The 27,199-nt window shown below is 42.0% G+C and overlaps 1 protein-coding gene, 1 long non-coding RNA gene and 1 pseudogene across 3 annotated transcripts in view; 2 read left to right on the forward strand and 1 right to left on the reverse strand.

Moving 5' to 3' along the window:
- The window catches only part of LOC148871075 (nucleobase-ascorbate transporter 12-like), a 32,193-nt gene extending 29,598 nt beyond the window's left edge, over nt 1-2,595 (reverse strand). The window contains exons 1-3 of the mRNA XM_088973141.1: nt 1,636-2,595; nt 1,431-1,528; nt 1,158-1,328 (exon numbers count right to left, since the gene is read on the reverse strand). Coding sequence (XP_088829267.1) covers nt 1,158-1,328; nt 1,431-1,528; nt 1,636-2,113 — 747 coding nt within the window. The 5' untranslated portion in view covers nt 2,114-2,595. The remainder of the gene's footprint in view (nt 1-1,157; nt 1,329-1,430; nt 1,529-1,635) is intronic.
- Nucleotides 2,596-22,150: 19,555 nt separating this feature from the next.
- Nucleotides 22,151-25,849, forward strand: LOC148871076 (uncharacterized). 2 transcript variants are annotated; one of them, XR_016107813.1, is made up of 3 exons: nt 22,151-23,302; nt 23,760-23,808; nt 25,663-25,849. It is a non-coding gene; the product is annotated as an uncharacterized LOC148871076 (long non-coding RNA). The 2 variants fall into 2 exon arrangements; XR_016107812.1 differs by lacking the exon at nt 25,663-25,849 and having other exon boundaries at nt 23,760-24,141.
- A 105-nt stretch (nt 25,850-25,954) lies between these two features.
- LOC148871077 (thiamine pyrophosphokinase 1 pseudogene) lies at nt 25,955-26,877 on the forward strand (annotated as a pseudogene).
- Nucleotides 26,878-27,199: the final 322 nt, after the last annotated feature.

Raw genomic sequence — 27,199 nt, forward strand, 5'->3', positions numbered from 1 at the left:
GAAGCGAAAACTCCTTAAATCTTTCTTCATTTGCTACCAATGTTCATTTTGTCCTTTTTTGGATAAGCAGTAATGTATTTGATTGATATAAAGAAGGCAAGGAACCCTCCAAAACATGTATAGATGGTACTGAACCATCAGTGAGACACATCCTAGGAGGTCCGTGTTTATATTCCAAAATCCAAACAAAATATCAACAGAAACCCATAGATACTGTTCTATACTTCTATATAGCTTTACTGGTTGAACTGGGTGAATTTAGGTTTCTTCTAGTCTGGTTCTGGAATCTGGACAGATTTCAAAAGGATTTTTGGATCCTGGATTGGCTTGTGCTTGGATGCTGTGTTCAGGTTGTGACCTGGGATTATTGTTTTACAGATGTTGTGGGTGGGACAAGATTGTATTGGTTTTTTTTTTTTTGACATCATTTTTTTTTTTTGTTTGTCTGTTTCTGGGGTGATTTCTTATCACCAGGTTTTGTATGCTACTTATTTAGTTTTAATATATTTTCTTTTTTATTTATCTTAAAAAAATATGGTTCTAAACCTTTAACTTAAAATCACAAAAAAAGAAAAAAAATGTGCTTTGAATTATTAAGATTGTCAGATTTGTAGTTGTCTCCCAATTACATCCCAACAAGAAGGAATACACCAAACAAGATTCAAAGTATCAACACAGGCCGATACGCCGGTATTGGTACTTTTTTTATGTTTTATTTTTTTTTTTTCAAAACCTGCTCAGACGGGTCAGTTTAAGCCCTGGCTACCCTCTAAACCATGGTCTGACCCGATACAACCCCTGTAGGGGCGTACTTTGAACCTTGACACCAAATAAACCGCTTATGATCTATGAGTTAGAGAAACATTTAAGGTATAATCCTATAGCCTATAGGATAGCAGGTTGCATTACAGAGAGAACATCTGGAATCTGGATACGTTCTATTTCTTCTTGTTAACTCTTAGAGGCCTTCATTGTACCCAATTACAGTCCTTATTGTGCCACTGTGTAAATTTGTCACAACTGAAACTGCACGCTTAGCATGCAGAGAAGTAGAACCGCTGTTGAAAAGTAGTTTATAAGAAAAATTTGCCTATGGGGGCGGTATCACAAAAACATAAATGGGCAAAGATCCGTCATCAAGGGAAGGAGAAACTTACATTCCCATTCAGTCCTTGAAACTCAGGAGAGTTAATTATTGCCAGAGCTGGGGCAAGATAGACAAATGATGGACCTTGTATCAATGGCAACCTCGATCCAAAGGATGTGTGCAACAGAGTCGTCACTCCCGATACAAACATCACGGTTGACACTATCATGGAAGTATCCTCCTGGCACTCACTAATTCCCATTAGACCAAGTGATCTACAATCAAATTCATGTCAACCAAATACATCTTCACAAAACCAATTTAGTATAAAATGAATACTCACTTGAGTGCCACCCATTGCTGGGACTATAACAAGTGGAATGAGAATCAACGAACCTAAAATGGAAATGTAATGCTGCAACCCATATAGACCAATTGGAACTGGAAACAAGAACCCGTTGCAGATTAAAATCAACATAATCAATACAAAAAGAAAATAATCATTTTTTACTTATCAGCGACAAAGAAAATAATATGAGAAGGCTCACCAAGGCCAGGGGTATCTCTGAGTTCATACTTCATATGTGAATGGCGAGCAACAAAGACATCATCGTCGACGACGATAACCTCTTCTTCCCGGCTAGGCTTGGGAGGAGGTTGCGGCGCAGGGTCCGATCGAACCTGCCCATTGGGACCCGGTCCAGCACTCTTAACTGCTCCTTCCGAATCCCTTCTCTTCCTGATGGACTGATCCTTATCAGACGACGACGGCATTTTATCACTCGCCGGTTCACCATTTGCAGCAGGGGGCGCCCTACCTCGACCGGATTCGAGATCTACTGGAGCCTCGCCCTCCTTCGGCTTCGGTGCTGCAACAATCTGACCAGAATCACTGGCATTCGTCTCCCCAGAGAACCTCGCTCTGAATCCCGTCCTCTTCGCCCACGAAGACGGCATTGCCGACTGCTCTCCTGCCGGCGGCCACGGCCCTGGCCGTGGACGTTTCGTTGGGTCGGAGCTCGCCATTTCCCCCGGCGAGCTAAATCTGCATCGCTGCACGATGAACACACAAATGCCCGTAGATCTGGTCTATCTAGGGTTCGCAAACAAGTCCCTCGCGACTTGATAGTTGAAATCACACTCTGTTAGGGTTCCCTCAGAACCTTTTAATGTGTAGAGAGAGAAAGAGAGAAAGAAAAAATGTTGCTTGATGAGCTTCTAGCTTCCACTGTAACAGTTCATAGAGAGAGATGCCTGGACTTAGGAGGTTTAGAAACGACAAAATGAAAAGATGGTGGTGCAGGTGGTGGTGGTGGTGGTGGTGGTGGTGGTGATGATGGTGGTGATGGTGATGGTGTAGAGAGAGAGCGACAGAGAGAGAGAGTGAGAGAGAGAGAGGGGGGAGTGAGAGAGAGTGAACCAATAGTGATGTGAGAGGGAGGAGCGGTGGCCGAGCCGAAACCCGTTTTCGTTTTTTCTATTTTTGTGTTTCGATTTGTTTGTTATTCGTTTGTTCTAAACCTGTATTGCCTTACTAATCGGATGCCGTAACGGGAAAAAAGAGATGGGACTTGGGAGTCCTCAGTCATGGGCCAGGCCCACTGGCCCAGGCCAACAGCTACACCTTCTTCTAATCTTCATTTCTTATTCACTAATCCCTGATTAGAATTTATAAATTACAACCCTCAATTAATAATATATCATCTGGTATGATTAGCAGCATGCCTGCCACGTGTACGGTGATTTTCTGATTGGCCTGATTTGAGATCCAACGTTTGACATGAGGGGTTGGGAATAAAATGTGTGATAGTGGACGTTGGATCCATTGATTTCATTTTTGTTGCCCTTTCGGGATTAATGCCACGAGCCGAGTTGGCTTGTCAGCTCGAGTTTGCCGTTTTGGGCCCTACCAGGATTGACCAGCCAGGAATTAGACTGGACCGTCGATGGGCCCAGATGAAGGGCATGTTGCTTTTTGGATTAGGATGGACGCATCGGCCGGGTTAATGTGTTGAGGTTGAGGATATGCATTGAAACAGATGGGGACCATAGTGTTGGACCGGTTTGTATTGGTAGTAAGCCCATTGAATAAAATCAGTGAATCAAATGATTGGATTAATCACTGGCCCATAAATTTTTTATTGCTATTTATGTTTTGATACACCTAATAAAAAAAATTAAGATTTTTCTTTTGAAGGAATGACCATCTTTATGTAGAGCAACCACTAAAAACTGTTTCTCTACCCCCCCCCCCAAAAAAAAAACACTAAGAACAGGTAGGTAACAATGTGAAGGTCGATGTCCTAAGTTCTCTGCTAGTTGTAGAGATGTGGGATCAAATCCCACTGTCACCAAGGTTGAGGCGTAGGGGTATCAATTGGACCGGATTTGGTAACATAGGTCCATTTACAAATTGAGTTGGGTTCAGGGTTTGCTCTTGTCAGAATTTGAATCGGTTCGGCCCAAAGCCCAAACCAACACAATACAAAGTTAGGCTCTAAGCCCTGCCCGTGAACAGGTCTATTTACAAATGGACTAGATTAGGACTGTCAAATAGGTCGGGTCTACATGATGGATCCAAACCGATTGAACCAATTATAATGGTTCTGATTTCATGATTTTGTCATGATTAATAATTGGATTGGTTCCATTTATAGCCTGTCCTAAACTGATTTTGACCCAGAACCAATTATTTTATTAAATATATATAATAACTTTTTTATTTTCTTACAATTTTTATTATATTTTATGTTTGAAATGGTAAATTTGATGGATAATAAATAAAACAATATTATTCAAAAATGCTTAATTTTTAACATATAAACAATTCAGTATTTTTTTCTATCATTTTTATTAAGTTTATATTATTTAAATAAATAAATATAGTTCTCAGAATAATCGGGTCTATTGGGTCTCTGGGTTTGTGATTTTGTCCCGATTAATAGGTCTCAATCCAGTCCGAATGAAATGCAAATAGACCAGATGGGACCCAATCCAGCCCCCAAAACTTGAGAGGGTTATGGGTTTGGGGGACGCATCATCCCATGTTGTGTAGCCCCCAAAAAATTATATCAATCATCAAGAGAAAATTACAATCCTTGTGAAAAAAAAAGGGAAAAAAATCATTATTCCAGGATAAATGGAAAATTCATGGGATCTTAGAAGCCTTAGCTACAACACAATTACACCTAAGCTTCTGTGTCAAAATAAGAGAGAAGCATAAAATTGAGGGAAACTTGACAAAATTTGCAAAAATCCTTAACAACTTTTCTCCGAATTTTATATCTCTTATTTTCTTTCAAACTAAACACAGCCTTAATGATTTAAATCCAAGGATATTTAGGTATACGTTAAGAATGTCTAGGAATGAGATAAAATAATCACTACAATGCCTGTATCTCACTATGCTCTAAAGTTACTGAAATGTTGAATACCACATTTTTTTTTTTAATTATCCACTGCCACCAAAGATTGGGCCCATTAACATTTTGAATATGAGGCCCAGTAGGCCAAACTGTGACTCCAATCCCTACACAACCCACTTCAAATATCATCATAAATACTAGAAGAGAGGCCCACAGGTGGGGGGACCATGACCATCTAACAAGCAAGCACTATTTTTTTAAATTTTCTGTTGGGTCCGTCTCTGGATTATTAGAACCATCCAACCCAAGATCGCCAATAATGGTTCATATTCAAATCCTGTTTTTTTATTCTTTTGAACATTTTAAATGAATCATCGATTGGGCTGTCTGTCAAAGGAGAATTGAACCAAAGTGGTGGTCCCTTTTCTGGCTCCTTTACATCTGCCTGATATTTTGTGCTTCCACCCTCTTGGAATTGCTCCAGCTTCAACCATAGGAGCTGTGTTTATAGCGTCATTAACTCTCATACCAAATCAGAACAAGTGCAATTATAAATGAAAAATATATATATTTTTTTATATCTTTGTTTTTTTAATATTTTTCGTGGGGTTTGGGCCTTTGGGGGAGCGTCAGTGTAATGGGCTTATAGTGATTAACGTTTTAATAATCTCATTTAGAGTCCACAGATTTAAATTGCTAACCAGGCTAACCTCACACTTCTGTGCTTGGGATGAAGACATTCTGGCCCACCACTCCATCGAGTACATTAGCGAATAAAGATTTCTTTTTAAGCCCTAAGGCCGATTGCATTCAACTCAAGAAAAATTACATCTCATCAAAAGCAAAAGACATTAATGAAGTCAGGAACAATATATCGGGTCATTGAAAGATGTTCCTAATACATGATGGTAGTGTTTTGTGGATATGGATGTGAAAACAGTTTGTAAATAAGAGATCCGGAGTGTCGATAATAGGCAATTATACATCGAATGCACCATGGTGGATTAAGGTCAACTTCTGAAATCAATTTGATAATATATTAAGCATCACATTTCCAAACAAACCAAGTGTAATTGCAGAACTTTTGCAAGAAAGAGGACTTCAAGTATAGCATTTGTTTTCACTTCTTCAAAAACCCCAAATTTGACAACTAAGGTTCTTCCCATAACGAACTTTTCAATAATGTTTTAAAAATTAATCTGGAACTGGAACTGCTTTGACCATTGTTTATGGGTCAGTGGTTTGTTCATCTGTTTATCCATCATAATTTAAAAAAATAAAAAATAATTAAAATAAATAAATGACCAAAATCATTGGCCAAGTCGAATAGATTGATGGCTCAACCTTCCAGATTAACAAATTAATGACCAAGTCAACAATTCTTGACGAAAGAACAATTTAGGGGTGAAATGAAACCGGTTGCTTAAACAACTTTCATGCCAAATGGTTTGACTGTCCTGAACAATGACGGTACAGAAACCACGCCTTCTGACATAATCTCTAAGAACAATACCCACATCAGCTAACTTAGAGGAGCTGAACCTATCCACTACATCCACATGTCTTCTCCCTCTACCCAACTATCTCACATGTAATACTGCACATGCCCCATTCTAAGCTAGTTACCCATAATAAAAGAAAGAGTTCAATACCCCATTTTTGTTGACTGTGCAAGCATTTTAATGCCTACCATACCCTCATTTTTTAATCTTTCCCATCTATCCTCTGCATCCCTCTTCAGCACCACCAACCCCGGTTGGTCTATCTCCTCCACTACTTTGGCTTCACTTCTCCACAAATCACTCACTTTCTTCATTATTAGGGCTGCAAATGGATTGGACTGGGATACATAAATCCAAAAATTATTAATTAAAATTCAAATTTGAATTCAATAGCATCTACTAGAGCTATATACGATTCATTGAATTCGGGTATTAAATAGTATTAATAAATTAAACTAAAAGGATCGAAATATTATATATTGTCAATAAAATGAACTACAAGAGACTTTATATTTTATATTGTAAATAAAATGACTTAAAACTGGCCGAGACTTCAAACTGTGGCTTTGGACTATGCTTGGTTTGATTATATATATATAAAGAGAGAAACAAAAAGTTGAGGAAAGGTTCTTAACAAATTTTATGAAATATCTTTGATTGCATTTGATTGCAGTGCAATTTTATTTGCAATAGTATAAATGCATGAGTGTGAAAATGAAGGAATGCAAATTCTGATTTAATTTTGTTAGATTGGATCGTGGTGAATTTATATTTAATCCAATTACATTCATATAATTTTTTTAAGTAATATACATAACAAGTTCGGATCACTTTAACCAGATAGTATTTGAATTGGGACAAACGGATATCATTTAGAGTCTTATCAAATAATGTACTCTTTTGCACTTGTTGTAGCCCAAACGTGTTCATCTACAGACTCTCCATTGATGCTTCTCTGTCCACCCTCTCCTTTTCGTCTTCTCTCTGGTTCTCGTAAGGATGCAATCCAACAAAAGGAAAAACAACCGTTAAGGGGTAAAGGACTGGGCGCTCTTGGCCCCATTAGTAAACCCATCATAGTATGTTGTGTCTCCACATCTCTAATTAATGCACCAAACATTTGGGATAATTTAATCAAACTCGCGATGAACTAGGAAAGGGGCTGGGCTGGATAAGGGCAAGAAGAGATGGGCCCCAATGTATGAATGTTTGCATGGGTCCCACGTGCGGGGCCCAATGTTGGGGAGTGGGTGGACGTTGGAAGAGAGCGTGGTGAGTGGAACCCACACGGGATTTTAGAAGAATAAAACTGTTTCTTCGCCAGAGTTATATCCACTTCACTGCAGAGGATGGTCGTGAGTTTGTTCATGAGATCTTGGGATATTCTGCTTGGAGTCACCATTAACATTCAACAGTTCACAAACTGCAAATCCATTGCCACACCGTGTGGAGACGGGATCTGCTCTTTACACTCGGGTGTCTCATGTGTACATCCACCGTACATTAGGAACATCTCCCGTGAATAATAGTTTAAGAGTACTGGAGATGTTCCCAATGTATGGTAGGAGCAACTCCTGTTGGGATTTGGATTTTGAAAATTAATTTGCAGCAGTGGTTTCTGTATCTGATAGACGCTGAACTGTTTGTTTTTAGTTTTTTTTTTTTTCTCCACTGGTTGTCAAAATATAACACCAAGGAGCAACAGAGGAGGTAGCAAAATAGTTAGCAAATTTCTGATGACCATAAGATGATAGTGTACGGAGTGCAGAAGGATGACAGGTTGAGTTGAAGGAGTGACAACTTTGCTCTCAGAAGAATTTCATTGAAAAGATATAGTGCATAAGGCTGACAGTCAACTTCAAATTTCTGTGATCTCTTAATAGCATTAGCACCATATATGCCTTCAGGCTTCAGCTCTATTCATCAATCATTCTTTGTGCTACCCTTCGCAAAGACAAAAGATGACCTGCTTAATCAGTTTTTCAAGATACTGATTCGGATTCGAATATCTTATAGGATATATAATTCGATTTGAATTGTAGTAAAAATTTGATGATATAATATGAATATAATTATAAATAGTATATATATATAATATTTCATGACTAATGGATTGGATTGGGATATATTAGAATTTGATCTATTCATTAAATGGATAAATTTTTCCAATTCAATCCAATTTATTAGGATCAAGGCAGGTATTCGAATCCAACTCTTACTGGATTGGATTTAGATTCGAATCGGAAATAATCTGATTTTTTTCAAACCCTAAATGAAGAGTTGCTACATATTATATCTATGTAATTTAACTTCTCGTTAAGCTCTATGGATGTTGGGTAGCATATTAACGTCATACTAGAACAATCTTAATGGAGGTAGATTTGGCCCAATCCTTTGGTTGTGCGACACGTGGAAGCAATCAGGTATGACCTGGCAGGAGCGTCAGTTCGGCATAGTGACAGCCATCCCAAAAAGAACCCCGAGCTCCCTAAAAGGAACTCGAGCTCTCCCTAGAAGTCCCGAGCCTTGCAAGGAATCCCACAAAGGACGAAGCCCGGACTAACCCACCTCGGGTCAGTTCGGGCCACACTCCGACACCTCGGGACAGTCCGGCACCTCGGCTCCAGGTCGCGTGACTGAATAACCATACCTGACAAGGAAGCCCATACTCTGAGGCGGCGCGCCTGACTGATTAGGGATTTGACAAAATGACAATTGCACAGCAACGGCCACCTGCTACCGCCATCTCAGTTGTTGCAGAGATGGCCCTAACAGATAAGACAGTGGCGGTTATGCTTGCCCCCCACAGAGGTGGTTATACCTGATCTGGCAAAGGCTTGTGAGTGAGTGCACCAGGGTAGTTATAAAAGGCCCTCTTCCCCCAGAGTAAAAGTGAATGATATTTTGTGTCTTCTGGTCTTAGAATCTCTTATTTTCCTTGCCTTCTCAAAAGTACTAACTTAAGCATCAAAGCATTTCCGTCGGGTTCCTCCCTCAGAATCTCTTGTTTCCTCCCTGTTTCAGGCATCTTTTGCTCCCTTAGAGGCAAGGTTACCGACAGATAGGACTGACCAGATCGTGCATCATCATTTGGCATCGTCTGTGGAAACGCTTCAAAAAGCCTCCCCCAACCTCTAGCTCTTTTATAAAGAAAGAAAACTTAGCATTCATGGCATCTTCTGGCAGTGATAGACATAATGCTGACCTGAATGCCGTCGAGGAACACCCTCAGCCCCCCACTGTCTGCATCGGGCAGTTCACCTTCCCCCTCTCGATGGACGGAATCCCTAGCCTGAATGTGCCATGAACAGTAGCGCCTGTGAATGTTCCCCTTCACCCCTCTATTGAGACAACCTTTGTCGAACTGACCGTTGTCCCCCTAGCGACCAGCCAGAACCAACTTGATGACTTGATGCAATGCATGCGGGCCATTCAAGCCCAAATGCAACAGTTTCAGCAACTCCAACTCCACCAGCAGCAGGTACTGCATCATATCTCTCAGTACCACTACCAACAACAGTTCCCCCAACTGCCTCATAGCCAGCCACAACTCCCACCTCGGCACCCTGCTGTCAAGCAAGTCAAGCCCTCTCCTCAGGGCGGGCTCCTTCACCGGGGAGAAGCTTCCCAGGCTTAGAACCCCTCCAGAAGCCAAGCCTCATCCCCTGGCAGAAGGGAAAGACCAACTACCCCCACTTTGCAGCATGCTGGCGGATCGGGAACCTCCCGACCTATCAAGCCAGCGTTAGCTCGACGTTCTCAACTCGGGCTCTCACTCGCGGAAAACCAATTTCGACGCCTTAGCCACGGACTACCACCAGTAGTCTGGGCTTGTTGAGCTCGGCAACACCGAAGCGAGCAACGCCAATACTGGACTCTCCAAGCAGCAGTAGAGGTGCCGACGAAGTCGCCGAACTACCACTCGCGTCCTACCCGAGCTCAGAGGTAAAGAGGAAGCAAGATCGGATGAGGTAAAGGTTGCTCCTATTCTTTCAGTCCCTTCCCCTCTGCCATCAAAACTCTCACTGTCCCCATGCCCAAGGATTTCAAACTCCCCCCGCTAGACAAATATGATGGTTCCTTTGACCCACGTGATCATGTTGATGTTTTCCAGTCCCAAATGCACCTAATGAGGGCCAACGAATCCTGCATGTGTGTTGTCTTCACTACCACCTTCAGGGGAGTGGCTCACACATGGTATAGGAACCTGGCCCCCGGGTCGATAAGGAGTTGGACCCAGTTTGTGCAAGTCTTCACCGCGCACTTTGTCACCAGCAAGCGATGTCCCCGAACTGAGGAGAGCCTCCTCGGTATAGTCCATAAGGAAGGGGAGTCCATCCGAGGCTATATCAAGCGCTTCAACGATGCATGCTTATAGATACCGCACCTAGACCCCGCAATATAGCTCGCAGCAGCCAAGAGGGGTGTGACGCACAAGGAATTCAAATGGCACATGGTGGTCAACCAGCCCGTGACCATAGTTGAATTCCTCAAGCTCGCGGATTGGTTCATAAGAATGGAGGAATAGATTAACCAAAGAGCTGAGGGTGGGTTTGAAAAAATGAAGAAAGAAAGCGAGCCTCCCCACCAAGATGACAAGAGGAAGAAAGATCCAGCTTGGGGGGCGAAGCTAGGTCAACCGTTTCGAGCTCTTATGGCAGATCGGGTGGATTACACACCCTTGAACGCGAAGCGTGCTGAGATCCTGATGACGATCAAGGACGTGGCCACCCCGTCTGAAAGGAAACCCGAATGAGAGGAATAGAAACTTGTATTGCAACTTTCACAAAGACCACAGTCATAGTACCAAACACTGTAAGAATCTACGCGACGAAATAGAGAACTCATTTGTCGCCGATACCTAAGAAACTTTGTACAAAATAATGGTAATAATAATAATAATAATAATAATAATAATAATAATAAGGCAGGTCAGCAGGGGGAGCGCAGTAGGGATGCCCCCGAGTCCAACAACCGGCCAGCAGAGCAGTCACAGAAACAACCCCCAGAGGAAAGGCCAGTTCGGGGAACGATCCATGTGATCATTGGAGGATCGATTGTAGCGGGTTGCACCTCGGCAGCAACTCAGGCATCAACCCGTGAGGCCGCCAGAGAAGAACAGAATCCCCTAAAGAGGCTGAGGACAGAAGATCCCATATTCTTCACAGAGGACGACGCGCGCGGGGTTCACTACCCCCACGATGACGCGCTCGTCATAAAGGTAAAAATCAATGATTTTGAAGTCTGGCGTGTACTTATCGACTCCGGCAATTCGACAGACATCATTTTCAAAATGGTTTTTGACAAACTCCAGTTCCAAGAGAGTGACTTAAAGCCCGCGATCACCCCACTGGTTGGTTTCAGCGGAGAAGAAGTCAGGCCCCTAGGAAAGGTTACAGTACCTGTGGAAGTCGGCACGTGGCCCAGCATGGTAAGATTTAAGCACGACTTCTTGGTAGTTGCGACCCCCTCCCCTTACAATGCCATAGCAGGTCGACCAATCATCCTCGCTTTAAGGGCTGTAGTGCCCACTTACAATTTAGCCATGAAGTTCCCCACGAACTTTGGCATTGGGGTAGTGTGGGGTGACCAGCTTGAGTCCCGCAAGTGCTACGTCACCGCCCTCAAGGGAAAGGCTAAGGTGGCCAACGACCTCGAGCTGGAGCGGCCCATGGAACAAAACGAGGAGCGAGCTGTGCTTACGGAGGAGACCGTTCCCATCCCTGTCTCGGCAGAGGACTCAACCCGGACACTTCAGGTCGGCGCTTCCTTGGAGTAGCCCTTGCAATCCAATCCGGTACGCTTCTTACTCAGTAACTTAGATGTTTTCACTTGGTCCACGACAGAAATGCCCGGCATAGACCCTAACCTCATAACTCACAAACTCAATACTGACCCTGTAGTTAGGCTCATTAGATAGAAGAAACGCAACCTAGCCCCAGAATGATGGAGGGTCATCGATGAGGAGGTTGGAAAGCTCCTCGCAGCAGACTTCATAAGGGAAGTTCATTACCCAAGCTGGGTAGCCAACCCTGTTCTGGTGAAAAAATCCAATGGCAAGTGGCGCATGTGCGTCGACTACACCGACCTGAACCGAGCTTGCCTGAAAGATTGCTTCCCCCTCCCCAGGATCGACCGCCTAGTGGACGCGACCTCGGGGCACGAGTTGCTAAGCTTCCTAGATGCCTACTCGGGCTACAACCAAATCAGGATGGACCCGGCCGATGAGGAAAAGACCGCCTTCATAACCGATTTTGGCCTATACTGCTACAAGGTTATGCCCTTCGGATTGAAAAACATTGGGGCAACCTTTCAGAGGCTTGTGAATAAGTTGTTTCAACCCTTAACTGGCACTAAGATAGAATGCTATGTAGACGACATGGTCGTCAAGACACAATTTTTGCATGAATTAATACAAGATTTGCATTTTGTCTTTCAAATTATGCACCAATTTAGCATGAAGTAAAACCCAAACAAGTGTATATTCGGTGTCACCTCGAGTAAATTCCTAGGATATATCATCAATTGGCGTAGTATTGAGGCCAACCCGGACAAAATAAAGGCCATCTTAGATATGAGACCACCCCGAAAAGTAAAAGAGATTCAGAGGTTGAACAGCAGGATAGCCACTATGAGTCATTTTATGTCCAAATCGGCAGATCGCTGCTTGCCTTTCTTTAAGGCAATGAAAAGCAAAGGGTTCAAATGGAACCCAGGTTGCCAACTCGCGTTTGACGAGCTCAAAAGGTACCTTGCTGGTATCCTATTTTTGACCCGGCCCGAAGAGGGTGATGTCCTAGAGCTGTATCTCTCAGCAAGTGACGAAGTGGTCAGTTCGGTACTAATAAAGGTAGTAGATCGGGTCCAGCGACACATCTACTATGTTAGTAAAGTATTGCAGAGAGAAGAGACGAGATACCCGGAGATAGAAAAACTAGCCTACGCATTGGTCATTGTAGCCCGCAAGCTCCGTCCATACTTCCAAGCCCATACCACTATCGTCCTCACCGACAAACCCCTGAGGCAAGTGTTACTCAGACCAGAGGTCTCTGGTTGATTGACGAAGTGGGCCATCGAGCTCAGTGAGTACGACCTCTAGTTCAAGCCGCGAACTGCTATCAAGGCCCAAGCCTTGGCGGATTTTGTTACGGAATGCACGTTCAACTCCGAAGTCCCTAGCTTGGTTGAGCACAAAGCCCCCAGTCCATGTGAGCTCGGTGCTCCCGGGCCGGTTGAGTCCGAGCACCATGAGGTCGCACTCAGTTCGGTATCTCTTCTGGTTAGGCCAAGCGCGAACTGGGATGAAGAGCCCATGATCCTTCACGTAGATGACTCCTCAAATCAGCAGGGCATCAGAGCCGGAGTAGTTCTTCACGGTCTGAGTGGCACAAAACTGGAGTACGCACTACGCTTTGAGTTCGCGGCATCCAACAATGAGGCAGAGTACGAGGCATATAGTCGGGCTAGCCCTGGCCCAAGAGGTAAGAGCAAAACACATCGTCATCTGTAGTGATTCCCAGCTCGTGGTCAATCAGGTTACAGGCGAACACAAAGCCTGCGAACCGACTATGATCGCCTACTTAGCCAAAGTAAAGGAGGCTCTGCTTAACTTCCAGTCACACTTCATTAGGCAAATCCCGAGGTCAGAGAATGCTAAGGCCGATGCCCTGTCCCAGTTAGCTAGCACTAGTGACAACACTATGAGGACCATGTACATAGAGGACTTACCTCAGCCTAGCATTCTCGGGGGGGGGGGGGCAGAGGAGGTCGCTGTTGTCACCCGAGCAGAGCCGAGCTGGATCGATCCGCTCGCAAGCTTCCTACTACATGGAACCCTCCCCGCAGACTGCAATGTCACTAGGAGGGTAGAGAGCCAGGCAGCCAAATACGTCGCAATAGATGGGCGGTTGTACCAAATATCCTACACGCTCCCCTACCTATGCTGCTTGCGACCTCCCGAAGTAGAGCTTGTACTCCACGACACTCATGAAGGCCTGTGTGGTGGACACTTGGGGGTCAGGGCCCTCGCTCAAAAAGCACTACAAAAAGGGTACTATTGGCAAACAATGAAAGCAGACGCCAACGCTAATATCCACCATCAGCCCACCGCTGACCTCAAGTATCTCACCAGTCCATGGCCCTTTGCGCAATGGGGCATCGACCTACTCAGGCTATTCCCGCCAGCAACAGGTGGGAGGATGTTCCTAGTAGTGGCAGTAGATTACTTCACGAAGTGGGTAGAAAATGACCCTCTCGTGACAATTACAGCCCAAAACGTCCATAACTTCTTTTGGAAGAACATAGTATGCCGCTCCGATTACCTCGGATACTGATTTCTGACAATGGCAAGCAATTCGAGGATATCAAATTCCAGGAATGGTGCCAAGACATGGGAATTCGGTAAAACTTCACGCCGGTCGCGCACCCGTAAGCAAATAGTCAGACAGAAGTCACGAACAGAGCTATCCTCCAAGGATTGAAGGCCAGGCTAGACTGAGCTAAAGTGCTATGGGCAAACGAGCTACCCAACGTCCTATGGGCAGACGAGCTACCCAACGTCCTATGGGCCTACCGAACTACAGAGAAGACCGCCACCGGAGAAACTCCCTTCAACCTCACCTACGACATAGAGGCAATCATCCCAGCCGAAATCGAAATCCCCTCATTACGACTAGAAGTGTACGGTGACAAGACCAATGACGACGAGCTATGTACCAACCTCGACCTACACTACGAGGTGAGGGACCTCGCCTACATCAGGACCGTAGCATACCAACAACGGGTAGCTCGATACTATAATGCCAGAGTCAAGAAGCGAAACTTTTGCATCGGTGACCTGGTTCTCCACAAGGTCATGGTACCTAAGCCTGGCGTTGGCAAGCTCAGACCAAACTGGGAAGGACCCTACCAAGTAAAGAGAGTACTTGGAGGAGCGTACGAGCTCGAAACCCTAGAGGGTAGACAAATACCCTGGGCATGGAACATCGTCAACTAAGACGATATTACCTGTAAATTACCGAACTGAGCGGTCTATGAGCCGCTCCCAGAGACTAAGGGCCAGAATGCCCCAAGGTAACAAGGACCTCGGCACCACAATACCCAGTCGCCTCTCCGGCATGGGCAAAGCCTAGGAAAGTATCCTAGTCAAAGGGCTAAAGCGCTGAGCTGATGATGACCTCGACACCTCACCAACGTAGACCAAGTGTTAGTGCCAAGAGAGCAGGTGGCACAGGTATGAAACCCGAAGTGCAAGGCCCGCTCTGAGTCAGGCCTATTGAAAACCGATACTCTACCCAGGCGAAGAGCAAATCGGGCATATAGCCTAACTATGTTAACTAGTCTTAAGAAACCCCCTCATTTTGGAAACCTAATTCTAAGCAGTTCGGCAAAAGGAAAGAATTTGACTGCACAACACTTTAACAAAAAAGCCATTTCATTACTGATGTTTCCTTTACAGTTCAAAAAAAAAACAAGCTCGTAGGCTTGGCATATATCACTTCGGAAGCACACCTCCCTCACCCAAAACATCAGCAGAAACTTCGGCGGCACTCGGGGCGTCTGCTTCATCTTCAGAGTCTTGGTCATTGTCAACTACGAGTGCCATCTCTGGAGTGATACGGGAAGTGGTTATGGCACAGGTGTCGAGTTCGGGGTACGCATGCCTTATCATCCACTGGCTTAGTTTGAAATCCCTCCGATACGAGCCCACCATTAGGTCGTCGAAGCGCTCCGACGGGATGTAATCGTCGACGACCTTCACTTTAGTGTTCTCGAGGGCCTGGAAGAAGATCTCAGACTTCTCCTTGATATTGGCCTTGAGGTATTCCACCTCATGCTCCAAGGCCCCTTTTGAGGTCGTGAGGTGCTTTATGTCGAGCCTCAAGGCACCGTTCTCTCTCTAGAGCCTCTCTAACTCATTCTTCTGAGCCAAAGTGTCACCCTCAAGGCAATGGATCCGCTCCCGAGCTGCCCTCAGTTCGGCATGCGCTGCATGGGAAGCCTCTTTGGCAACCTGTGCCCACTTCAGACTCCTCTTTGATTGAAGAATAGGGTGTGGATAGAGGAGTTCACCTGCCAAGTAAGAAACAAGTCAGCCTGGCTAGAAGAGAATAATACAACATAAAAGAAAAAGACAAGGGAGACCACTTTGACTTACCACCATAGCATGAGACGCAGCACGTGCGCTGATGTGACTTGGAGGAAGGTCAGCCCATGCCGAAACCTTCGCAGGATAGACGATCTTCTTGCTCTTGCGGAGAGCACAGCTCGGAGTTAGCACGCTACCGGCCCCCTCTTGGCTCCCCGAACTGGAGAATACTGTCTGAGTGTGGGAAGCCTCCGTAGTTTCGGCATCCCAAGCCTCTGCGACCCTGGTCTCCGCCGCCACTTCCGGGATAGGCCCAGCCACCTCGGGTTCCTTGGGAGAATCCAGGTTAATGACTGGAGAATGGCTTGGGGTTTCGGACTCCATGGCCCAAGGAGATTCAATGCAGGCTTGCTTAGTAACCCGCTTCCTTCTCTTCATCCCATCAAGCAAGTTGACACCGCGGGTCTTCTCTGCCTCCATGATACCTGCGAAAAGAGTTCGACATCAGTAAAAAAAAAAGAGAAGTTGAGTAAAGAAACCTACCCGGACTCAGACCGGCCTGAATAAGTTTAGCCTCTGTAAGGTAGTCTCCGCACTCGAGCCCGACCTGGGCCCAAGACTGGAAGGTCTTCGCCATGTCTTTATCTAACATGACACCGGGATCGGGAACAACCGCCCTCTAATGAGTAGAAAACGGCCACCCCGTAGCACTTCGGACCACGAAGTAGTCTCGCTTCCACGCCAGGACCTTATTCGGAAGCTTATGTAGAAGTTTAAATCCCGGATGAGGAGACAGTAATAGGTCCGCCTATGCTCGGGAAGGAAGCTCGCTTGCTTCTTAAGCATGAGGAGGGCAGAGAAAATTTCTTAAGTCTAAGGGAAGGACATATTCACAACAGAGGGAGATGGTGCCGACAACATTACAGATGGAGTTCGAGTGAAGCTGACTGACAGAGACGCCAAAGTGATTCAAGACTTTGACGATTAGGGGATGGAGAGGGAGACGCAGCCCGACAATGAGCTGCTCCCAGAAGATCACGATCTCATCTGGATCGTGCTCCCAAGGGAAGTCGCCCGTAGGCAAGCTATAAGTGTACTCCCCGAACAGGTTGAACTGACGAACAAGAGACCAAAGTCTTTCAGACGTCATAGTAGAGGGTCCAAACTTGTTTGGCATCCGAACTCGACAGGAAGTGGATTCCAGGCTGCCAAGGGTGACTCAGATTGAAGGCCCTACCTCGGGCTCATCCAGAAGGCTGTCGAAAGAGGCAACTCGACCCGAGGTCTCCACCTCTGGCCCTCCTAAAAGGCTATCTAAACTACCCGAGCTACTCGAACTAGACACTGAAAAGGAAAGGAAATTGAAAAAAAGCTAAGGAAACTCACCAAGGAAAAGCTTCCAAACTAGGGAAGGTGATGCGAGCTGAAGACCTTGGACGCGAGCTCAAGAAACAAGCGTTGAATATTGGTGAAGGAAAAGTGACCAGGGCCCCCACTATTTATAGCTGCTATACCCGCACATCAACGGTCGAGATCAAAGCCATCCAACGACTCTCAGGAAAACTGGCTACACGACCCCTGAGGTGAAATCAATTTAGCGCGAATTTTTGACGTCTGAAAACTGATAATCGTTTGACATTCATGCGTAAGCTATACGCGACCCGGGCTGACTTTTGGTTGAGCCACGCTGACCCTGGTCGAGACAAGAACATAGGCGGGTCAAACCGGAGGATCTCCGAACTGAACGAAGCACGCCATGGGGCAAATCCACCCGTCAGTCCGTGAACTCCCCACGCCGGGTCAAGACCCCGGGCACGGGGAGTGGGGGCATTAATGGAGGTAGATTTGGCCCAACCCCTTGGCTGTGCGACACGTGGAAGCAATCGGGTATGACCTGGTAGGAGCGTCAGCTCGACACAGTGACATCCATCCCAAAAAGAAGCCCGAGCTCCCCAAGGAGAGGCCCCGAGCTCCTTGAAAGGAACCCAAGCTTCCCAGGAGGTGGAACCCGAGCTCTCCCTAGAAGTCCCAAGCCTTGCAAGGAACCCCGTAAAGGACGAAGCCCAAACTAACCCACCTCGGGTCAGTCCGGGCCACACCCCGACACCTCAGGACAGTCCGACACCTCGGCTCCAGGTCGCGTGACTGAATAACCGTACCTGACAAGGAAGTCCATACTTTGAGGCGGCGCGCTTGATTGATCAGAGATTTGACAAAATGACAACTATACTCCAACGGCCACTTGCTACCGCCATCTCAGTTGTTGCAGAGACAACCCTGACAGAGAAGACAGTGGCGGTTATGCCTGCCCCCCATAGAGGCGGTTATACCTGATCTGGCAGAGGCTTGGGAGTGAGTGCACCAGGGTAGTTATAAAAGGCCCTCTTCCCCCAGCGTAAAAGTGAGTGATATTTTGTACCTTCTGGTCTTAGAATCTCTTATTTTCCTTACCTTCTCAATAGTACTAACTTGAGCATCGGAGCATTCCCGCCGGATTCCTCCCCCGGAATCTCTTGTTTCCTCCCTGTTTCAGGCATCTCCTGCTCCCTCAAAGACAAGGTTATCGACAAATAAGACTGACCGGATCGTGCATCATCAAATCCCATGTTCTAGAATTTCTTATTGATGATAAGAAATAGCTGATATTGTAACCATCTATTTTGCGGTTGTTATGGGATCTAAAATTCCTAATGGAGCTAGCTAGTCACCTGAACTCCATGGAGTTGAGGTAGGAATGGAATTAAATTCCAATTTCATCCTTTTAGAAATTAGAATACTATACTTATCCATATATCTAAGAAAATCCAAAATTTCCATTGAGAGTTGACAGGGTATTGATCATGTTATTCAAATATTGCAAGGAGCCATGACGAGTTGACCACCATCCAATCTGCCAAAAGAATCTAAAGCAGCTGAATATCAAAAGGAACATAAAAAATGCAGTAGTAAACTGATAGGTGCATAAAATCTCGCATCGTCTCCATCGTGATTGCAGAAAAAATTCTGCAAGTACAAATGAGAGAAGGCCGCGTCATCTAAGTAGCGGACGGATGCTCTCCTAACATTTATCGTCCGTTTCTGCCTAAACTTAATATTTTATTAATTCGAAAATTTTTAAAACCCTCGCCCAATCAGTCGATTCTTTACCAAAACCAATGTTTCCTATGATATTCGCTCTCTGTGCTCTACTCTTTCTCAAGTTCTCTCTCCTCTTTACTTATTAATTATTTATAATTAAAAATGGAGCAAAATCTTTTTTTTACTAGGTATAAAAGAATGTTGACATGAATACTCAAGTTGAAATTACAACACAAGAAGTGGGTTTAAGGCATACATATTAGTTGTATTGCAAAAAAATTGTAAATATGACATAAATAGATTTGTGGAGGAACACAATTACGAGATTGTAACCTCAAGTAAGACATTCATGTTAAGTCGCATAGAAGGATGATAGTGGCCTAAACTTCTCAAATAGATATTGTAGATAAGTCAGGAATAGCCCCAAAAGAAACTATAGAATATATGGTCAATCAAGTTGGAGGAACAAAGAACCTAGGATTCACTCATGTTGATTATTGTAATTATTTAGTATAAAAAGGGAGAAATATATGAAAATGGGAGGAACTAGCACTACAAAAAATCCGGCCTTTAGCAACAGGCACTTGATTACAGTTACATATGTATATATGTATTTATATATGTATAAACATGTACTATGTCAATAAAAGAATGTATAATCATCTTCTATGTATGTTTAATTTACATTTTTATTTCAGTTATTATTATTTTTTATTTAAAAAAAGGTTAAAATTTGGGATTTGATGCCAAAAATAGTTTTTTTTATTTGTAAAAATAGGGGGGCAAGGTGTCTTGGCCCTTCAAGCATATCTCAAAAGGTTATCCGAAATTAATATAAAGATCACATTAATTAGACAATCGAGTACAAAGTTATGGCCTCTAAAAATTTGTATATACATTTAGGAGAACTGGACCTAGATCATGGATGGGTGGTGGTTTGAATGGTTCAATCATTCAAGTCGATGGTTGGCTGAAAACATAGATAATTGTTGCTTGACCACAATTATAACTAGTTATTGCCAAAAACAAATAATAATTGTCAAAAATTGAACAAAACTATTACTAAACCAATGAATTGGGATAAACCTGGCAAAATGTTGACCTAAACTAAAAAAAGCAAGTTAGGGTCTCCCTAAAAAAAGTGGGTTAGGCTCCCTTATGCAATGACCCGAACAAGAAGTCGATGTGACTAGACCTAACCTTAAAAGAATTTGGGTTAGGTTGGACTAGACCATGGGCCACCTATTTTTCGTATCAACATTTTCGAATCATATTAACTTGGATGGTTGAATCATTCAAATCATTTGAATTAAATGATTAAACCTGTATTTTTTGTAAAAGCGATAATTTGGTCAAACACTAGCTGACCCAAGTGGTTGAACCATTGACCTATTTAATCCTTGGTCAACCCTAAACTAAATATTAGGGTGATGGTCCAACATTTATTGACTTAACCCCAACAACCAACCTGACCCAAAATGACCTCAAAAATGCACTAACCTGATTCAAACCGGCCTAACCCGATTTTAGGTCATAAGAAAAATGGTGTTATATCTTTAGTTTTTTGTTGTCATATTAGGGCTGTACTCAGATCGGATGCAGCAAAATCTGCATCTGATCCAATTGTTAATAGCATACATTTGAATCTGGTCCAAAATCCGATTGGATTTAAAGACTCGGATTCGAATTCGAATCCTAATGGATTCAGATCTGATTCGGATTTAATATGACTCTTCTACAAATTTTCTAAAATATTAGAAATATTAACAATAACCTTTATATAATAAATTAATATAAATATAATGCACTAAATTTATTATATACATAAATTTATATAATAACCTTTATATAATAAATTAATATATATAGAATATATTTATTAACAATAACCTTTATATAATAAATTAATATATATAGAATATATAATAAATTTATTAACAATAACCTTTATATAATAAATTAATATATATAGAATAACCTTTATATAATAAATTATTAACAATAACCTTTATATAATAAATTAATATATATAGAATATATTTTTATAATTTATTAACAATAACCTTTATATAATAAATTAATATATATAGAATATATTTTTATAATTTTAAATGTAATTATATAAAACTTATATATTAAAATTAATAAAGTTATATTATAATCGGATTCGAATTTTAATCGGAACAGATGGGGTCAAATCCGAATCTGATCCAATTATATATATATGCATCGTTCGAATCCGAGATAATCGGATCAGGTCTAGAATTTTCGAATACGATTGACAACCCTATGTCAATGCTATAGCTTAGTTTGTTATTTTAGGTATCAGGTATTACTTTTAAAAAGAAAATTCAAAATTCTATGTAGATGGTTCAAATTAATTTAATTTAATCTGAACTTAAAAATAACATTGACAGGGAAGGAACCCGCGCGCAAAATGAGTTTTCGCCTGGACCCTCCCCCCAAACTCATTTTTCTTGGATTTCCCTTTTTCAAATTAAACATGTTTGTTTTCTTCTCAATATTGATTGTCTACTTCGATCAACCAGGTAAGGCTTTCAATCTTTTCTCAATTATTTCTATTTTATCTGCTCTTATGGTTTGGGTTTAACGTATACAATCGTAGGATTGTTGTTGTTCATCTTCTTCTCTCTCCTTTTTTTCACTCAAGCAACACTTCGCTCATATACTCTCTCCCAAACTCAATTGCCAATATCACAAGTAGATAAGCTTTTCAATATTTCATTATTTTTTTCCGTTCTTTAATTTAATTTGAATTGATGGATTCTTCTTCTTTTTCTTGTGAACTGTGAATCCTATGAACTTTTTTGTTATTTGAACCAAAACAGGGGTTATGCCCTTTTTGCCTTATTTATTTAAAAACCCCTTTTTAGAAATTTAATTTAAATTAAATTAATAATTACACCCATAGGCCCCGTTTCGTTTGTGGGAAGATTTGGGTGGGATGGGCAAAGATGGGATGGGATGAGATGGGAAAGTGTAAAAATTGGACTTTCCAATGTTGTATTTTATAGATGGAAAAATAATAAGAAAAACATGTCAGTAGCTAGTTCTTCGTCAGAAGAAGAAGAAGGTGAGGGAGGAAGACGGGAAGAACAGAAAGAAGAAGAAGGTGAGGGAGAAGAGAGAAGAGGGAAAATAGTCGCCTCTTCAAATCGCTACCGCTGCCTGGTTCTCTTGCCACCGCCGGTTCCTTTCGCGCTGCCTAGTTCGCCGTTCCTTCATCCAAGGAATCCAGTGACGAGGGAAAATAGTTGGCCAAATAATCGCCAAACCCAAGAAAATTTCCAAAATCCGACACGCTATCTTCGGATCCCACTGGGAACAAGTCGAAGAGGGTCCAGTTGATGGAAACATTGCTATCCGCGGGGACTGGTCCATTAGAGACCGGTGAAGGCGAGGGGTATTCCAGCGTGGTCTCCATCAGTAGATGATTGGAATGCTCCTTATTCTGGGGGTCCGTGCAAATCAAGCCGTAGTAGCTCGATGGTAGCAGGGTAGCAGATCGTTGCTGCCTGGTTCTTTTGCCACCGCCTCTTCAAATCTCCACTTCCTGGTTCGTCGTTCCTCCTGTTGTCTGGTTCTCTTGCCACCGCCGCCTCTTCAGATCTCCACTATCTGGTTTGTCGTTTCTTCCTACTTCCTGGTTCTCTTGCCACCGTCGCCTCCTTTGTTCGAATGGGGAAGGCAATGAACAGTGGTTCCTTGCCAGTATCTGATGAAGAAAACAGTGGAGAATAGATCGGGTTGCACTGTTCGTGCCGCTGTTTGTCGTCATTCGTCGTTATCGCTATTCGTCATTATCGCTATCTGGTTAAGAAAACAGTGGAGAATAGATCGGGTTGCACTGTTCGTGCCGCTGTTTGTCGTCATTCGTCGTTATCGCTATTCGTCATTATCGCTACCTGGTTTGTCGTTTCTTCTTGCTTCTTGGTTCTCTTGCCACCGTCGCCTTCTCTGTTCGAACGGGGAAGGCAATGAACAGTGGTTCCTTGCCAATATCTGATGAAGAAAACAGTGGAGGAGAATAGATCGGGTTGCACTGTTTGTGTCGCTGTTTGTCGTCGTTCGATGTTATCTCTATTCGTCATTGTTCGTCTTCGTCGTTGGAAGGCAATGAGTAATGGTTTCTCAAATTTTCCATCGGAGACGCATTGTTTTGGTGCGACTCTGATTCCACATTTTTGGGATCTCTCATCCCACCTCTTTCTCATTTCATCCCTCTATTTCCCTCAAATCAAATGAGAGTTCTCATCTCCATTCCACAAACCAAACGAGCCATATATCACCCTTTGTGTCTAAGATGATTACTTTTGTTCAAAGGAGCATGAGGAGTATAGTCTTATTTAGTAATTTAGGAGCAAGTTAGCTTCAATTTTAACTCAAAAACTAAAATCTGTTTTATGAAATATGAAATCGAGTCATATTATAAACTTAAGCTTTTTGGTTACCAAAATGAGACAAAATACATAAGGTTTAACGTTCATCCCTGTTTCAAGAACTTAATGCAGCACTAAAATGCAAATTACTAGCTATAAGGCCAGTCTTTGTTACATCATTCATTTCCCATATAAATTGTTAAGTGTTTATATAACATGACTAATTGCTTATCTTTGCAGGTCAATGAGACTTAGGTCTTGTGCAAGCTATCCTTTCTATGATAGTTGGGTGAGTTTATTCTCTATTCCCTACAATTTTAAGGGACCTTTGATTCCATTTCCATCTTTATAATATAATAATTTTATTTAGATTTTCAAAGTTCATATATATATATATATATAAAAGATAATAATTTTATAATTTAAACATGTAGTTTAGATTGGGGTTCCTAAATGAATAATAATAGAAGTGGAGATATAGAAGTTCTTGTTTCGTGTTGGCATCCATGCTACTTCTCAAGCCATGCCATTGTTGTTTTGATGTTAGCTAGGTACCTCCTCTCGTTTTGAAGATGAAGAAGATTCCTTTAATTTATAAAATCTCATAATTAATCCCTTTGAAGATGTGTTTGGAGTTGATTTAAGATATTAGGCAAAAGCCATGGAGTTTATGAATGGCAAGGCAATGACATTAAGGATTTGAAGTGATTAGTTTCACTCCCTTTTTCTTGGCATCGAAAAACTACCATCATCTTGGATATTAAGATCATTACGTTCTTAAAAAATTTCAAAATTTAAGTTTAGGTTTTCGTATTAAAATTTTATATTTTGTTGGATAAGCAAACCTTTCCCATGTACTATTATTATCATAATGTTGTTAGGTTATCTATACATTTTGAAGGAACTATGGTCGTTACAAGTTTTAAATATTTTTGTTTCATTTTGGTTCTCATACTTCCAACAATTGTCATTGAAATATAGATTGATATTCCCAATGACAAGGGGAGAAATTTCACAACAAAGCAATGGAGGACAAAGTTGGAAGTTAAAATTAAAGAAATGACAAATGGAATTGCAATATAACCATCCTAAACCACCACCTAGTTATTTATATATTAGTGGGGTTATGGCAGCAGTAATGTATATAGCCCACTAATAGTACACAATGTGGAAAGCCTATTTTTCCATAAATTTGGACTGCCTCTACAAAGGGAGGGATTTTAACCAACCACCTACACAACTAGACTTCACATCACTGGATTAAGATATATATGTCAAAATTTATCAAATTTTTGAATGGGTATAAATTCTTTAACCTCGGAACCTGACTGCACCTAGAATACTAGTATAGCATTCTTCTTGCTTAGTCTAGAAAGTGAAAATTTGTAATCACTTCATGTCTTAAATTAATTTGCACAACATCAATCAAAGGAAATGGGCACATAAACCACTAAATTAAAACATGAAGGCAGATCAATATGATTAATTTGTGTGGTTTTATTCTATCATATGCATGTATAGCTTTGTATCTTTTCTTTCTTTGATCAAAGTTGTATTATTGTCGCTTCTTAGGTCTGTGTACTTACACCTTGTGATCCCTATATGTCCATGCCAAAATATAAAATAATAATGAGTGAAAAGTAGGTCAGTAATTACCAAAAAAAAACTCAGCTTCAATGTTAAGGGTCCGTTCGGTTCATAGTCGGAATTGGAATGGTCCATTCCCATAATCTGTTTGGCTCAAATAGAAATGGGAATGGGAATTAAAATTAGCAGGAACAGGATTTCATTCTCAAGGGAGGGGCAGGAAATGATCATTCCCTCAAATGTGGGAATGTCATTCCAGTAGGAATGGAAATGAGATTCCGATTCCGTCCAACCAAACAGTTGGAATGGAATAGCCCATTCCGATTCTGATTCCAGACCCCTATTCCTACAATCCAAACGGACCCTAAATTTATTTTTCTTGCCATTTCAATGCATGGTATTTGTATGTTATCTTGGAGGAAAGTAAATAAATGTTGATCTATATATAACTGATATTCGTTGTTTTCTTGGATTACCTTGTCAATGTTGATCTATAGTTAAATGGACGTATGCAGTTCTTTTCTTTTTTCTTTTTTTCCATTTTTCCTTTTTGAAGAGCTATGCAAAATTGGATTGGTTCAAAATGACAACCCCCAATGGATGAAAATGTACGAGGACAGGTTTTATCCTCCCCCCAGGAGGTATGTTTATGCATCAGAAATTCTTGAATATTTTCGTATATTTGTAAAATGCTCTTACAGATGTTTCCTATTTTAAGTTTCTCAAATTTAATTTTATTCACATCATTAAATCTAGGACAATTAATGCTTCAACAAAAATACATCAAAATTTGCATTCAAATGATTAGCATTGCCATGCTTTTGCACCAATTCAAATGAAAACACCATCACGAGATTCATATCTTGCCTTCTGTTGAGAGCCCACACAGTGGCCTCATTCCCATTGAAATGCCCAGCGCAAAGACCACAACCATTGGACTATAGTGGGATTTGAGTAAGTAGCTCACGTTCTATCAGTTTTCACTAACCAAATAATTGGACTTTTTTAGTTTTTTTATGCTAACTAGGGTTGTTAATGGACCAGATACTGGTATAATCTGATCCGGTCCAATATGTGTCCATTGCAGATGGACCAGGTCCAATCCAATCCGATGAATAGTTTTGACCAGTCCAATTTAATGTCTGGATCATCTAATCTGTTACAAATTTGTTTTAATTTACATTGGTTCCAACCGAAACCTGGTCCATCGAAACATGTATTCTTATCTTCTATCAATGGATTGGATATTGGTTCAATATGATCCAATCCAATATAAATCCATTATCAGTGGACTAGGTCCAATCCAATCCAATTAATACTTTGCACCATTAAGTCTGGATTCATCCAATTCAATGTCATATTGGTCCGTCCAAACCATTCAAATTGATTTTGATTTGAACAAGTTCAACCCAAAATTGGTCCATTCACACCCTTAATGCTAACTAATCACACTTAACATGATTGTGATAGTGCATCTCCCCTGTTAATTTGAGTTTTCTTTATGTTAATCTCCAACTAACACGAAGATGAGATTTGGTGGTTTGATTAGTACATCCAACATCACCAAGGAGAAAAAGATCACAGTGCGATCAGATTCAAATCTCATCTGGACAATATCCATTAAGAAGCTGAAGTGAATCCATCTGGGGCTGTTAATATGCCACTCTAGGACCAGATCCACCCACTGTAATACTATAGATATTTTTAATGTACACTGCAAAGGCCTCCTTTATTTGGAATTTTTGTTACAAATAGGTTTATGTTTGGTGTTTATTCCCATCTTTGTCTTAACCAATTTCCTATGAACAGATAATCAATGGACGATCTTTGTAATGTGATTATCCCATATGATGATAGCTCAACCTAGGTATAATTGTAAATAGGTTAGATTCAGATCCAACATGCATAGATATGAATTCAATTTCATTACATATTTTCTATATGTAGCATTTACCAATTTGACCTAAACCCAACTAGCTGAAATAGAGGATAACAAGAACAGGATCTAAAGAACCACAAATACTAGCAAATAACACACATAATCCCTCGGGGTTAGGACCGAATCAGCCCCCAAAAGATTGCCCCCCACAATG

The sequence above is a fragment of the Nelumbo lutea genome, chromosome 2 (genome assembly GCF_056320005.1).
Source record: "Nelumbo lutea isolate HS-2025 chromosome 2, American lotus-T2T, whole genome shotgun sequence".
NCBI classification, from domain to species: Eukaryota; Viridiplantae; Streptophyta; class Magnoliopsida; order Proteales; family Nelumbonaceae; genus Nelumbo; species Nelumbo lutea.